The 14357-nt window shown below is 53.1% G+C and overlaps 1 protein-coding gene across 2 annotated transcripts in view; it reads left to right on the plus strand.

Annotated features, from left to right (window-relative positions):
* Window positions 1-688: 688 nt before the first annotated feature.
* The window catches only part of atp2a1 (ATPase sarcoplasmic/endoplasmic reticulum Ca2+ transporting 1), a 19513-nt gene continuing 5844 nt past the window's right edge, over window positions 689-14357 (plus strand). The window contains exons 1-17 of one of the 2 annotated variants that reach the window (XM_056609372.1): window positions 689-801; window positions 967-1102; window positions 2593-2610; window positions 3514-3596; window positions 5232-5336; window positions 7199-7337; window positions 8906-8986; window positions 9286-9371; window positions 9618-9773; window positions 10088-10229; window positions 10703-10869; window positions 11108-11196; window positions 11363-11465; window positions 12104-12235; window positions 12845-12967; window positions 13551-13769; window positions 13997-14108. In XM_056609372.1, coding sequence (XP_056465347.1) covers window positions 985-1102; window positions 2593-2610; window positions 3514-3596; window positions 5232-5336; window positions 7199-7337; window positions 8906-8986; window positions 9286-9371; window positions 9618-9773; window positions 10088-10229; window positions 10703-10869; window positions 11108-11196; window positions 11363-11465; window positions 12104-12235; window positions 12845-12967; window positions 13551-13769; window positions 13997-14108 — 1873 coding nt within the window. In that variant the 5' untranslated portion in view covers window positions 689-801; window positions 967-984. Of the gene's footprint in view, window positions 802-905; window positions 1103-2592; window positions 2611-3513; window positions 3597-5231; window positions 5337-7198; window positions 7338-8905; window positions 8987-9285; window positions 9372-9617; window positions 9774-10087; window positions 10230-10702; window positions 10870-11107; window positions 11197-11362; window positions 11466-12103; window positions 12236-12844; window positions 12968-13550; window positions 13770-13996; window positions 14109-14357 lie in introns of both variants that reach the window. The other variant, XM_056609364.1, reaches the window with a different exon arrangement.

Genomic DNA, 14357 nt, shown 5'->3' on the forward strand with positions numbered 1-14357 from the left:
AAGAAAGAGAGAAAGAAAAAGAGAGAAAGAGGCCTTCATGAAGCCAAATGGTTTTGTTATATTTGGCCTCCTTGATCTGAACGATGATCACATGACTCAGTGTGGGGATGAATGCCGTTGTCCTGACAGCAGCACCGGGGCGATGACGACATGAATTTAAATCGGCTCTGTTCTGCTTACATTGTTCACATGAATGTAAACATTGAATACATGAACCATGTGACCATACATTCATGGAACAGCACACACAAATACACACTCACACACACATACACACACAGAAACAGACACACACAGACACACACACACACACACACACACACTCTCCCACATGGGACCTCTTACACACAGTAGCTCTTATGGTACTCAACTCTTCCCCGCATTTCATTCAGAAATATCTGCTGTGCGTTGTCCCCCCCCCCCCCCCCCCCCCTCCCCAGCGAGGGGGTCTTATCAGAACACATCTTATTTTCAGCCTGCAGGGCAGTGGACCCTCTGCAGTTGTCACCCCCCCAACACACATACCCCCCCCCCCCCCCCCCCCCCCCCCCTCTGTTCCTGCCTATTCTTTGCAACACCACCATGCCTGCCCACCCATGTGGTCGCTGCCCTCAGCCAATGAGGGGGCTCCCTGCATGCTGAGCGAGCACCAATGAGGAGACTTTTTCATCCGTATAAAACTTTTCAGGAGACTTTGCCAGATTGCACTTCTGTCAGTCCAGGATCGGAGAACGAGAGCAGCGAGAGGGGGAGAGAGAGAGAGACATCAGGGGGTCCCAGTGTTTATCCTTCTAGAGAGCGGTGGGTACCTGCTCCTCCTCTGAGCCGTGTGACCCCAGAACCGTCCGCTCAGCGGCCACAACCCCACCTGATTGGCTGACTTCATTTTTTCTTCTTCCTCAAAGTAAAGTTTCCTGTTTTCTGTTCCTCCTCCTCCTCCTCCTCCTCCTCCGGTTCTCGCTGAAGCGTCGCCTTAAAGAGAGGATGGAGAACGCCCACGCCAAAGAGACGGCCGACATCCTGGCGCACTTCGTGGTGGACGAGGAGACCGGCCTGTCGCCCGACCAGTTCCAGAGCTACCTCGCCAAGTATGGCTACAACGGTGAGCTGGGGGCTGGGGGGGAGGCGGGGGGGCAGAGAGGGGGCCGAGGGACGGGGGGGCCGAGGGACGGGGGGGCCGACAGAGGGAGGGCCTGGGTGGTGTGATGGTAGACGGTGAACTGGAAGAGGAGCCGTTGGTTTGTGGTCGTTGATCTGGTTCAGAGGGCAGCAGACACACCGGTGGAAGCAGTTGTTTGGTGTGGAGGAGTGTTGAGGCCCGCGGGGGGGGGGGGGGGGGGGGGGGTCTGAAGGTCTGGGGGATGCTGAGGCCAGCAGGTGTCCCACAGCCTCAGGCTTCAGTCTGGACCTCCAGCCCTTCGTGTTGTCGGGTCATGTGTTCGCGGCTTTGATCATGAATATTATTATTATTATTATTAATGTGTAACCTGTAGAACAATGATCTGGAAGAGGATCAGTGAGTGATGGCTCTCCTGAAGACGGGCACGTTAAGACAGCAGCAGAAACAAATAGAGACAGCATCGAGGTTCCTTAATATCAAAGGGTCCTTCTCGTTTAGTTCTGTTCCTCATTGCATGTTTTGTGTTCCTCCGCGCTGAACAATATCGCTGCTACATCCTAGGAGAACGTCGTTCTATCATCCGATACACCAGAACCAAAACCAGAACACGAACAAGAACCAAACCAGAACCAGAACCAGAACATTAACCAGAACCAGAACCAGAGCATAAACCAGAACCAGAACATAAACCAGAACCAGAACCAGAACATAAACCAAAACCAGAACATAAACCAAAACCAGAACATAAACCAGAACCAGAACCAGAACCAGAACCAGAGCCACGCAGGCCTTGTGTTGCGCTCAGAGAACATCAGATGTTTGATTCTGTCGGCCCCCGTCACGGCAGGATGATGAACAGCTTCACGGGGCGGGGCTTATCAACCAGAATACCTGACAGAAATACCTCCACCAAGCTAGATTCCGTACGATCTCGCTCCCTGATCCGAGTGCGTTGGTGGACGCGTGTTTACAGCAGATGCTACGTCAGATGTGGTCAAGGTCGGCGTGCCTCAGATAGCTGGACTCTCTCTGGTGGGCTTCCACAGGCCGGGGCGGCATGAGACATGTGGTGTGTAGTGCAGTGCGTGTGTAGTGTAGGGTATTGTAGTGCAGTGTGTAGTGAGCCGGAAGGGAGTTGCAGTGAGCAGGCAGTGAGGTGTAGTGAGCGTGTAGCGCAGGGTTTGAGACTCACACCATTTGCAACCTCAGATACAGATTTCTTTGTAAAGCTGTGGGAGAATATAAAATGTTGAAGAAAGGCATGTATTGTATAAGCAGCACAAAAAAATGCAATTATCATCTAGTGATGTCTAGGGATGATGGATGCCACCCGTGAAACTCATCTCTCTCCCCCTCTCTCCTCTCTCCCCCTCTCCCCCCCTCTCCCCCTCTTCTCCCCTTTCCCCCTCCCTCCTCTCTCCTCCTCTCCCCTCTCCCCCTCTCCCCCTCTCTCTCTCCCCCTCTCTCCACAGAGCTTCCGGCTGAGGAGGGTGAGTTCCTGATTGTCTTGAATGACTCTCCCCTGTTTATTCATGATCTCTTACGTCTCCCTGGACACCTGCTCCCCCCCCCGCCTCCCCCGCCTCACCCGCCTCACCCCCCACAAGCTTAGACACACACACGCGGAAAAGCATGGCACACGCACGCACACACACACACACACACACACACACACACACACACACACACACACACACACACACACACACACACACACACACACACACACACATACACCGAACACAAACACACATGATGTTGATGATGGTAGAAGTATCTCCACTAAGAGTCCTTCCAGACTCAGTAATAACTCAGTGCTCCTCTGGGCCGGTACCATGTGGTTTGTGAAGCTGATGCCTCTGCAGAACCAGTGGTGCAGCGAGCTCAGACCATCACCAACACCAGCACCAACACCAACACCAGCACCAACACCAACACCACCACCAACACCAGCACCAACACCAGCACCAACACCAACACCAGCACCAACACCAGCACCAACACCAACACCAACACCAACACCAACACCAACACCAACACCAACACCAACACCAGCACCAACACCAGCACCAACACCAGCACCAACACCAACACCTACACCAGCACCAACACCACCACCAACACCACCACCAACACCACCACCAACACCAACACCAACACCAGCACCAACACCAACACCACCCACCACCAACACAAACAGGCTCTGCATGCAAACATGATCAGGGATCGCAAACTATCAACTACTATAATGCAACTAAATGATTCTATTGATTTAAAAACGCTATGAATAACAAACTGTTATGCATACCGCTGAATGCCCTAATCAACCAATCAGAACCCAGTATTCCGCAGAGCGGTGGATTAATGTGTGCGTGTTGCGCCGTGTGCCTCAGGGAAGAGCATCTGGGAGCTGGTGGTGGAGCAGTTTGAGGACCTCCTGGTCCGCATCCTCCTACTGGCCGCCTGCATCTCCTTCGTGAGTCCCCCCCCCCCACCCCCCCAGAGGGTCAGCTGTCTGCTCTAATGCACTCAGGTGTGGGGGGAGCCAGGGCACGTGGGAGGAGTCAGGGCACGTGGGAGGAGTCAGGGCACGTGGGAGGAGTCAGGGCACGTGGGAGGGGTCAAGGCACGTGGGAGGAGTCAGGGCACGTGGGAGGGGTCAAGGCACGTGGGAGGAGTCAAGGCACGTGGGAGGAGTCAGGGCACGTGGGAGGAGTCAGGGCACGTGGGAGGAGTCAGGGCACGTGGGAGGGGTCAAGGCACGTGGGAGGAGTCAGGGCACGTGGGAGGAGTCAGGGCATGTGGGAGGAGTCAGGGGTCGGCTGGTCCTCACAGCCTCAGTCCCAGTCTGTGGTCCGGTCTCCCGACGCCCCCTCAGTCTCATCATGAACAATGATGGACAGATACAGGATCCCCCGTTTATTCTATACCCCTGTGGTTACCATGGATACCGCGCTTGGTATTCCGCGGGCGCCCCGGGAACACGCTGCCATCCGACGGGGGCCACGCAGTGCAGCGAGCTCAGCCAAGGGCCCCCTCTCTCCCCCCTCGGGGCCCTCTCCTTCTTTGGCACTCTCTCTCTCCCTCTCACTCTCCCTCTCTCCCCCCCCCCCCCCCCCACTCTCCCTCTCCCCCCCCCCCCCCCCTCCTCTACCGTTCTGTTCAGGCCCAGCTAGTCGACCCATTGTCTTAATCCCCGACCTCGACCCTCTCACTTCCTGCCCAGCTGTCAGCGTTGCCTTAGAAGGCCGGAGTCTCTTTGTGTGCGCTTGCAAGTGTGAGTCTGTGTGTGAGTGTGTGAGTGTGTGTCTGTGTGTGAGTGTGAGTCTGTGTGTGAGTGTATGTGTGTGTGAGTGTGTCTTTGTCTGAGTGTGAGTCTGTGTGCGTATGTATGCACGTGTGAATGCAGGTGTGTCCGTGTGCACGGTCAAATCTTTATTTTAAGAAAGTCTCAAGCCGGGACGAGGAACGGTATCCTCGGACAAAGGTCAGCGACGCAGGAACGGCCTGTACCCCGGGACAAAGGGAACGGTGTGTGTGTGGGGGGGGTGACAACGACAGCCAGGGATAGTGTTGCACAATGCCATTGTTGTTCGTTACGATGACACACGGCGAGCGCGGTGGAGGCGGAGCCGGCGTCTGAAGCGTGGACTCAGAGACGTGTCGGAGGAATGACCTCCTCCTATGACAGACGGACGGGGCCTTTGAACAGAAGGCAGGGGAGCGATGCTATTGGAGGAGGGGTGTAGGGGAGCGATGCTATTGGATCAGGGCTGGAGGGGAGGGGACTGGGAGGAAAGAAGCAGTGTGATGGTTGATGACAGGTGGAGGAGACAGACAGACAGACAGACAGACAGACAGACAGACAGACAGACAGACAGACAGACAGACAGGTAGGACAGACAGACAGACAGACAGACAGACAGACAGACAGACAGACAGACAGACAGACAGACAGACAGACAGACAGACAGACAGACAGACAGACAGACAGACAGATTGATAATACATCTATCATTTTAAATAAAATAAAAAGTTTTGGTTTGGATAGAACAATGCATACTTTTTTTGATGAATAAACAACTAACCCTAATCTAAACGTGTGTAACAGGTGCTCGCTCTGTTCGAGGAAGGAGAGGAGACGGTGACGGCCTTCGTCGAGCCCCTGGTCATCCTCCTCATCCTCATCGCCAACGCTGTGGTCGGAGTCTGGCAGGTACACACACACACACACACACACACACACACACACACACACACACACACACACACACACACACACACACACACACACACACAGACACACGCACGCACGCACACACACACACACACACGCACACACGCACACACACACACACACACGCACACACACACACACACACACACAGACACACGCACAGACAGACACACACACATTCACACACAGATACACACACGTGCACACACACACATGCACACACACACATACATACAGGCACACACATATGCACACACGCACATGGCAACAACAATCTCATACACTAGCAGGCACATACGCACAAATACTCCATCACACTTGGTGATAGACAACAATGCACAGACACAGACACAACGACACACACACACACACACACACACACATACTCACACACCATCACAAGGACATGCCCTCAGGCCCGCCCATAAATGCAGACTTCAATGCACCCCTAAATAGAGCCCCCTTCTCAGTAAACGTCACACACGCGCAAACACACACGCACCATAAATCAAAAGAAAATGTTGTGCACTCATTGTCATTGTCCACATCCTGCTTAGTGTAAGTTAGTTAGGTTACACACACAGACAGACACACACACACACACACACACACACACACACACACACACATACACACACACACACACACACACACACACACACACACACACACACACACACACACACACACACACACACACACACAGGGCAGCAACATCCACTGTGGCTTAAAGTTCAAGGAAAGACGGAATGGGGAATGACGCAGATCATTGTGGGAGAGGTCAGAGGTTAAGCCCAGGGTAGATGCAACCTGCATGTATTTGTGTATGTGAATGTGTGTGCGCATGTGAACGTGTGTGTGTGCGTCTGGGTGTGGGGGGGAGGTCAATCCACGGTAAAAATACAGATGGATAATCAGGTTACTGTTGGCCTCATCTGTGTGAGTGCATGTGTGTGTGTTGGTGTATGCATGTGGGTGTGTGTTGGTGTGAGAGTGTATGAGGGTGTGTGTGAGTGTGTGTGTGTGTGTGTGTGTGTGTGTGTGTGTGTGTGTGTGTGTGTGTGAGTGTGTGTGTGTGTGTTATATCAGCTCAGCAGCGGTCATTTGGAAACTATGCACAAGGATTCACACATGGAGAGGCATGGGTGAGAGAGAGAGAGAGAGGGAGAGAGAGGGAGAGGGAGAGAGAGAGAGAGAGAGAGAGAGAGAGAGAGAGAGAGAGAGAGAGAGAGAGAGACGACATAGGTTGTGCTCTACACTTGAATGTCGTCGTGGTTAGCCTTGAAAAAGTCCATCAACTGAAGACAGTGAAGGCGTCGCTGGTCTCCTGTTAACCAGCGGTCGCTGGTCTCCTGTTAACCAGCGGTCGCTGGTCTCCTGTTAACCAGCGGTCGCTCCACCGCCCAGCAGCACAACGTCCACACCGTTATTGAAAACAAAATGTTGCTTTAAACCTCAATAACTCCATGACAGTGTTGTCAGCAGCTGCCCCTCTGGCTGAGAGTGAGCGCTGTGGCAGCAGGTCTCAGGGGTCAGCGAGGGACTGGTAGGTGTTTGGGGCTCAGAGAGCAGGTATCTTTCTCTGGAGGGGGACGGCCTGAGCAGGTGTTGTGTCTGTCCGCCGCAGACAGCGGACAGACGCCGCCGGGCGTGGAGTGATGGTTTAGGGGCTCTGCTGTCGGGGTCGACCTCCGGGTCATCGAGGCGGAGCTGCTTCCTGAACAACGTTTCTAAATAGTTCTCCAGAAGTATCCGGACCTCGGCACCGACGACAGTCAGAGGGATGCTGACACTGTTGTTGTTGTTGTTGTTGTTGTTGTTGTTGTTGTTGTTGAAAACAGGAGCGCAACGCGGAGAGCGCCATCGAGGCGCTGAAGGAGTACGAGCCCGAGATGGGGAAGGTGTACCGCACCGACAAGAAGAGTGTGCAGATGGTCAAGGCCCGGATGATCGTCCCCGGCGACGTGGTGGAGGTCTCCGGTACGAAACCCCCCCCCCCTGGCGCTGGCTCAACAGCCCCTGGCGTTAAACACAAACCAGGGTCTGCTGCTGCGCACGTTTCAGACGGGACCGACACGCGACACTGGACACATGACAAACCGTTTCAATGAATCAATAAGTTGTTTCCTCCTCCGTCGTAGATAACAGATCATAAGCTACGATTATACCAGCTAAGGTAATAAGCTCAGATAATATAAGCCAAGGAAATGGGCTAAAATAATATAAGCTTAAGTAATAAATCAATTATTTACGTTTAGGTCATATTAGCTGAGCAGTATAAGCTAACGTAATGAGTTAAAATAATATAAGCTAAGGTTGTTTAAACTAGGATTAAATAAGATAAGATAATTAGCTTTGGCGCAGTACTGATCCTGCATTTCAAGAAGAGTATAAACTTAAACAGTTGTGCGTTCCTTCGTTTGGACACCACTCTAGCTTTAAGGTACATTCAAGGTAAAAGCCACTTGCAATATACCCTGAATGCTGAGATAGGTGAGTAAACGGCCACGCAGTATGCCTGGAGATGAGTACGCTGGCTATATCCGGCGCAAGGACTACTGCACTTGTCATTGCGTGGCGACTACGCCGTCGCCATGTCAACAACATTGTGAAAATAAGCTGGGATTGAATGACGTTCCCGAGCTTTCAGTGTGGATTAGTGTCACTTCAACAGTCATGTGCGTTTGAACCAGTGCAAGTAAACCCAACCTTTCTCGGCCCGTGACCCCAATTCTCGCTCTGTAAATGTTTACGACCCCAACTTTAACTGTTGTGCATCTGCTTCCAAACAAATAGCTTTCGGCCAATCAGCATCCTGGTGAACCTCGGCGCTCTACTCACACTCTGTTGTTTGCCGGTGGCTACGAATCATTAGACATTCAGCTCACACATACAGACGTCTAGAGCTTTTAAAGAAATGTTTCCTCTAGAAATGTATCATCAAATATCTGTAGCTCTTGTCAGTGGTTGTCTGTGCCCTCATATGCGTATCAGGGGACCCCATTTGGCTCCAGGCACCCAAGTTGGGAACCACTACTCCAACTGTTCCTTGAGAAGGGACTCCTTTTAAGGAAGTCTCAGTACAAAGGGAGTGTGAATGGTTAAGCAAGGTTGGGTATAAATACACTTAGTGTCTATCAGTCTCGCCCCTCTCTCTCTCTCTCTCTCTCTCTCTCCCTCTTTGTTGTCCACCTGTCCTTTTCATTTCATGGTCCAAGGTCTTTTTCTCCCGGCAACTATGGTTTCGGATTGCAGCAACAACACAATCCATTCAACGTGTTAGAGTCCAGCACACACACACACACACACACACACACACACACACACACACACACACACACACACACACACACACACACACACACACACACACACACACACACACACACACACACACACATTCCCCCTCCTTGTCTTCATGCTATTTATTTCTCTGCCTCACAAATGTCTTCTCTGTGTTATTATCGGTCGAACTTCAAGGGGAGACATCTAAACAGAAATGTGTGTCTGTGTGTGTCTAATTGTGTGTCTGTGTGTGTCTCTCCTAGTGGGCGACAAAGTGCCAGCCGACATCAGACTCATCTCCATCAAGTCCACCACACTACGGGTCGACCAGTCCATCCTCACTGGTGGGTACGGGACAGACAGACGGACAGACAGACAGTCAGACAGAGACAGTCAAACAGACAGACAGACAGACAGTCAGACAGGCAGACAGACAGATTCGTTGATGGATAGATAGATTGAGAGTGTGAGATAGATAAAGAGAGATATATTGATTGATGGATAGATAGATAGATAGATAGATAGATAGATAGATAGATAGATAGATAGATAGATAGATAGATAGATAGATAGATAGATAGATAGATAGATAGATAGATAGATAGACTGATGGAGGTGTGTATTGATCGTATTTTCTCCCCAGGTGAGTCTGTCAGTGTGATCAAACACACCGATGCTGTCCCCGACATGCGAGCTGTCAATCAGGACAAGAAGAACATGCTGTTCTCGGTACGCTCCTCCTCTTCCCCTGTTGGCTCCTCCTCTTCCTCTGTTGGCTCCTCCTCTTCCTCTGGTGGTTCCTCCTCTTCCTCTGTTGGCTCCTCCTCTTCCTCTGTTGGCTCCTCCTCTTCCTCTGGTGGCTCTTCCTCTTCCTCTGTTGGCTCCTCCTCTTCCTCTGTTGGCTCCTCCTCTTCCCTACCCCCTGTCACTCAGATGATGGTTAAACGGTGTCGGTCCTGATGATATCTTCCGCAGGGCACCAACATCGCGTCCGGCAAGGCCATCGGCATCGCCGTGGCAACCGGCGTCACCACGGAGATCGGGAAGATCCGCGACCAGATGGCGGCGACGGAGCAGGAGAAGACGCCGCTGCAGCAGAAGCTGGACGAGTTCGGAGAGCAGCTCTCCAAGGTGGGGGCGGGGCCATCCCACGCTACGGGCCAGCTCTTTGGCTGGAGCTCAGAGGGGGGGGGGGGGATGGAAGCTGTGTGTTTGGAGGATGTGGAGGTGTGGTGTGGGGATGAGTGTTGGGAGGACACTGAGGCCTTCCTGTCTTAATGTCACTTCCTTCCTGTGTGGTCGGTGTTGTGTTCTGTTAAATGGCGTCCTGTATTCAGGGTTGTTCTAACTTAACGTTTCTATATGAGCTGCTGCCCTGAGGGGGCAGACGTCCCCTAACGACCCCCCTGACCTCTGACCCCTAACCCTCGACCCCTGACCCCCAGGTCATCTCCCTGATCTGCGTGGCCGTCTGGATGATCAACATCGGCCACTTCAACGACCCGGTGCACGGCGGCTCCTGGATCCGCGGCGCCGTCTACTACTTCAAGATCGCCGTGGCGCTGGCTGTGGCCGCCATCCCCGAGGGTACGGGCCAACCCTGGGGGGGGCCGGGGCGCGGGGTAATGAGCTGAGGACCAGAGCCTCAGAGCTTGGCTGCTCTGTGTCTCTGTGCTCGGCTGCTCAGGCTGACTCTGTGTCTCTGTGCTCGGCTGCTCAGGCTGACTGTGTGTCTCTGTGTCTCTGTGTCTCTGTGTCTCTGTGCTCGGCTGCTCAGGCTGACTGTGTCTCTGTGTCTCTGTGCTCGGCTGCTCAGGCTGACTCTGTGTCTCTGTGCTCGGCTGCTCAGGCTGACTCTGTGTCTCTGTGTCTCTGTGCTCGGCTGCTCAGGCTGACTCTGTGTCTCTGTGTCTCTGTGCTCGGCTGCCCAGGCTGACTCTGTGTCTCTGTGTCTCTGTGTCTCTGTGCTCGGCTGCTCAGGCTGACTGTGTCTCTGTGTCTCTGTGCTCGGCTGCTCAGGCTGACTCTGTGTCTCTGTGTCTCTGTGCTCGGCTGCTCAGGCCTGCCCGCCGTCATCACCACCTGCCTGGCGCTGGGCACGCGGCGCATGGCCAAGAAGAACGCCATCGTGAGGTCGCTGCCCTCGGTGGAGACGCTAGGCTGCACCTCCGTCATCTGCTCCGACAAGACGGGCACCCTGACCACCAACCAGATGTGTGTCACCAAGGTGGGGGCGCACACACACACACACACAAACGAGGGGCTGTTAACGAGGGCCAGCTAACGAGGGCCGCTAACGAGGGGCTGCTAACGAGGGGCAGCTAACGAGGGGCCGCTAACGAGGGGCAGCTAACGAGGGGCCGGTAACGAGCGGCCACTATCGAGGGGCCGCTAATGAGGTGCCGGCTAACGAGGGGCCGGCTAACGAGGTGCCGGCTAACGAGGTTCTGTCTGTTGTGCCTCAGATGTTCATCATCGATAAGGTGGACGGTGACGACGTCTCTCTGGGACAGTTCGAGATCTCCGGCTCCAAGTACACCCCTGAGGGGGAAGTGTGAGTGTTACACACACACACGCACACATTCACGCACACAGACACACACTCTAGTTAGAGTTATCAATTGTTGTTAGGGTAGAAAACATGCTATCGATGGTGGAGTCTTAGCTAGCATCAGTTGATATAAATCATGATTCTGACCCCGTGGTGGTGTCACCCCCAGCACGCGGAACGGCGCCCTAGTGAAGTGCGGGCAGTACGACGGGCTGGTGGAGCTCGCCACCATCTGCGCTCTGTGCAACGACTCGTCCCTGGACTACAACGAGGTCAGCGGGCCGTTTCTGTTCCTCTCCCCGCTGTTCCCATTACGCCCAGCCTCCACGGGCCAACACACACACTCTAGTCCCAGCAGATCATACTGGTCTGGGTCGGCAGGCATGTTCAGATCCCCATGACCCGAGGGGACGGACACATGGCCTGACAGACCACGGACGACTCAGAGTCCTCATTAGACTGGAGATTAACCCCATGCAGACTCAGCTTGGACTTACATTTACATTCAGGGCGTTTAACACACTTTTATTCAAAGTGACTTACAATAAGTACATTTGTCCAAAGAAAGAAACAAAACAACATTATATCTCTGTCGGTACAGTAAGGATGTTCATAGAACCAAGTGCCAAGCACTAACAATCACTAGGTTAACCCATTCCCCGAATACAACAAAGATAGTATTTATACTGCCGGTGTTATCGTGTACTGTTCATTTTTAGAGTCGTACTTGAATAGGGTATGGCACTAACAGAATCAAACTATAAACTGAGGAAATGTGCTTCCTGGTTGAAGCTGGGTTCGATCGTGAAGGAGCCCTCAGCCCTGAGCTTCAAACTAAAGGTGTGTGTGCTCTGCTGTAGTCCAACTCAGCCCGGAGCTTCAAACTAAAGGTGTGTGTGCTCTGCTGTAGTCCAAGGGGGTCTACGAGAAGGTGGGCGAGGCCACGGAGACGGCCCTGAGCTGCCTGGTGGAGAAGATGAACGTGTTCGACTCGGAGGTGCACGGCCTGTCCAACGTGGACCGGGCCAACGCCTGCTGTGTCGTAAGTGCACCGACCTGCCGTGGAGAGGAATACCTTGGTAGTGTTTAGAACCTTTGAAGGCATGGACTCACAATACGATCATTGATATCTATGTATTTAATACGTTATTTATGTTGTAAAAAAAAATACTGAAAGCCGTATCATAATTCTAGACCCATCTTTAGCCATCACATATCAACAGCATCAACAACGACATTTTAGATTTTTTCAAAACTTAAAAAAAAGTCTGATCTCTTTTAAAAAATAAACTTTGAACCATTTTACCATTGAATTGCTATCTTTGGCTCAACTTCGAGGTAAATAATAATAATAATAATACATTTAATTTAGAGGCGCCTTTCAAAACACCCAAGGTCACCTTACAGAGCATATAGTCATCATACATATTTAAAAAAAAGACATTGTGGAAAAATAAATAAATAAATAAATAAACAAGCAATAAGAAATAAATAAAACAAAAACAAGACAAAACAAAACAAAAAAACAATCAAAACAGTGATCAGTTAGACGTTGTGTGCGAGTTTGAACTCGCACACAGGTGTGTGAGGTGTTCATATTGTATCTGGATATAATCACTTGTTTAATGAACTGTCTCTTTTGTTTCCTCAGGTGATCAAACACCTGATGAAGAAGGAGTTCACGCTGGAGTTCTCCCGCGACAGGAAGTCCATGTCGGTGTTTTGCTCCCCCGCCAAGTCCTCCAAGGCGGTCGGCAACAAGATGTTTATCAAGGTGAGCCGCGAGCCGCCTCCGTCAGGTCTCCTCCGTCAGGTCTCCTCCGTCAGGTCTCCCCCGTCAGTCCTCCCCCGTTCAGTCCTCCCCCGTTCAGTCCTCCCCCGTTCAGTCCTCTCCCGTTCAGTCCTCTCCCGTTCAGTCCTCCCCCGTCAGGTCTCCCCCGTTCAGTCCTGGTGACTTCAGCCTGGTCCGATTTATCGGAGTCCGCCGTGTGCGGAACATCCGTAATGTCCGTGGAAGTGGCAGGTTTCTCTCAGAAACACTCGTATCTGTCAGTTCAAGACTGTGCGTAACACATTTTATAGTTTCTCTTTTCACAGATTGTGATTTATATTTATATATTATATATATTTATACATTATATATTTTATATCGCTCTCTGAGACCTTAGTCACATGACCACCGCCGTTAGCACTTTTCCCATTAAAGAAGCTAACGTTTCCATGGCGTCGCTCACCCGTCTTCAGGCCCCGGGTAACCCCCAAACCCGCCGACCCCCCAAACCCCCACCCCCACCCCCCCAGCCGCCCACCCCCCGGACCCCCACTCACCCCTCCCTCCCTCCCTCCCTCCCCCCCAGGGCGCCCCGGAGGGGGTGATCGACCGCTGCGCCTACGTCCGCGTGGGCACCGACCGCGTGCCGCTGACGGAGCCCATCAAGGAGCACCTGCTGAAGATCATCAAGGAGTGGGGCACGGGGCGCGACACGCTGCGCTGCCTGGCGCTCGCCACGCGCGACACGCCCCTCCGCCGCGACCAGATGGTGCTGGAGGACGCCACCAAGTTCATCAACTACGAGGTGAGCCCAGGAGGCGGTTGCCTGGCGACCGCGCCGGAGGGAGGCCCCGCCCGGTTAGAAACAAGGACGTTGGGCGGTTCAGGGTCAGAGGTCGGGCGCCGGTTGCTGATTGGCTCGTGAGAATTCGAACCCAGCCAATCAAGCTGTGGTAGATGCTGATTGGCTCGGTCCAAACAGACGGCCTGCTGGGAGGACGTGCTGGTTAACGTGTCCCCCCCCCCCCCCAGACGGAGCTGACCTTCGTGGGCTGCGTGGGCATGCTGGACCCCCCCCGCAAGGAGGTCAAGGGCTCCATCGAGCTCTGTAGGGCGGCTGGCATCAGGGTCATCATGATCACAGGTCAGTCTGCCCTACACCACCCTACACCACCATGCAGGCCCTACACCACCCTACAGGCCCTACACCACCCTACAGGCCCTACACCACCCTATAGGCACTACACCACCCTACAGACCCTACACCATCCTATAGGCACTACACCACCCTACAGGCCCTACACCACCCTACAGGCCCTACACCACCCTATAGACACTACACCACCCTACAGGCCCTACACCATCCTATAGTCACTACACCACCCTGCTACAC

This window comes from Gadus chalcogrammus, chromosome 2 (assembly GCF_026213295.1).
Source record: "Gadus chalcogrammus isolate NIFS_2021 chromosome 2, NIFS_Gcha_1.0, whole genome shotgun sequence".
Taxonomy (NCBI): Eukaryota; Metazoa; Chordata; class Actinopteri; order Gadiformes; family Gadidae; genus Gadus; species Gadus chalcogrammus.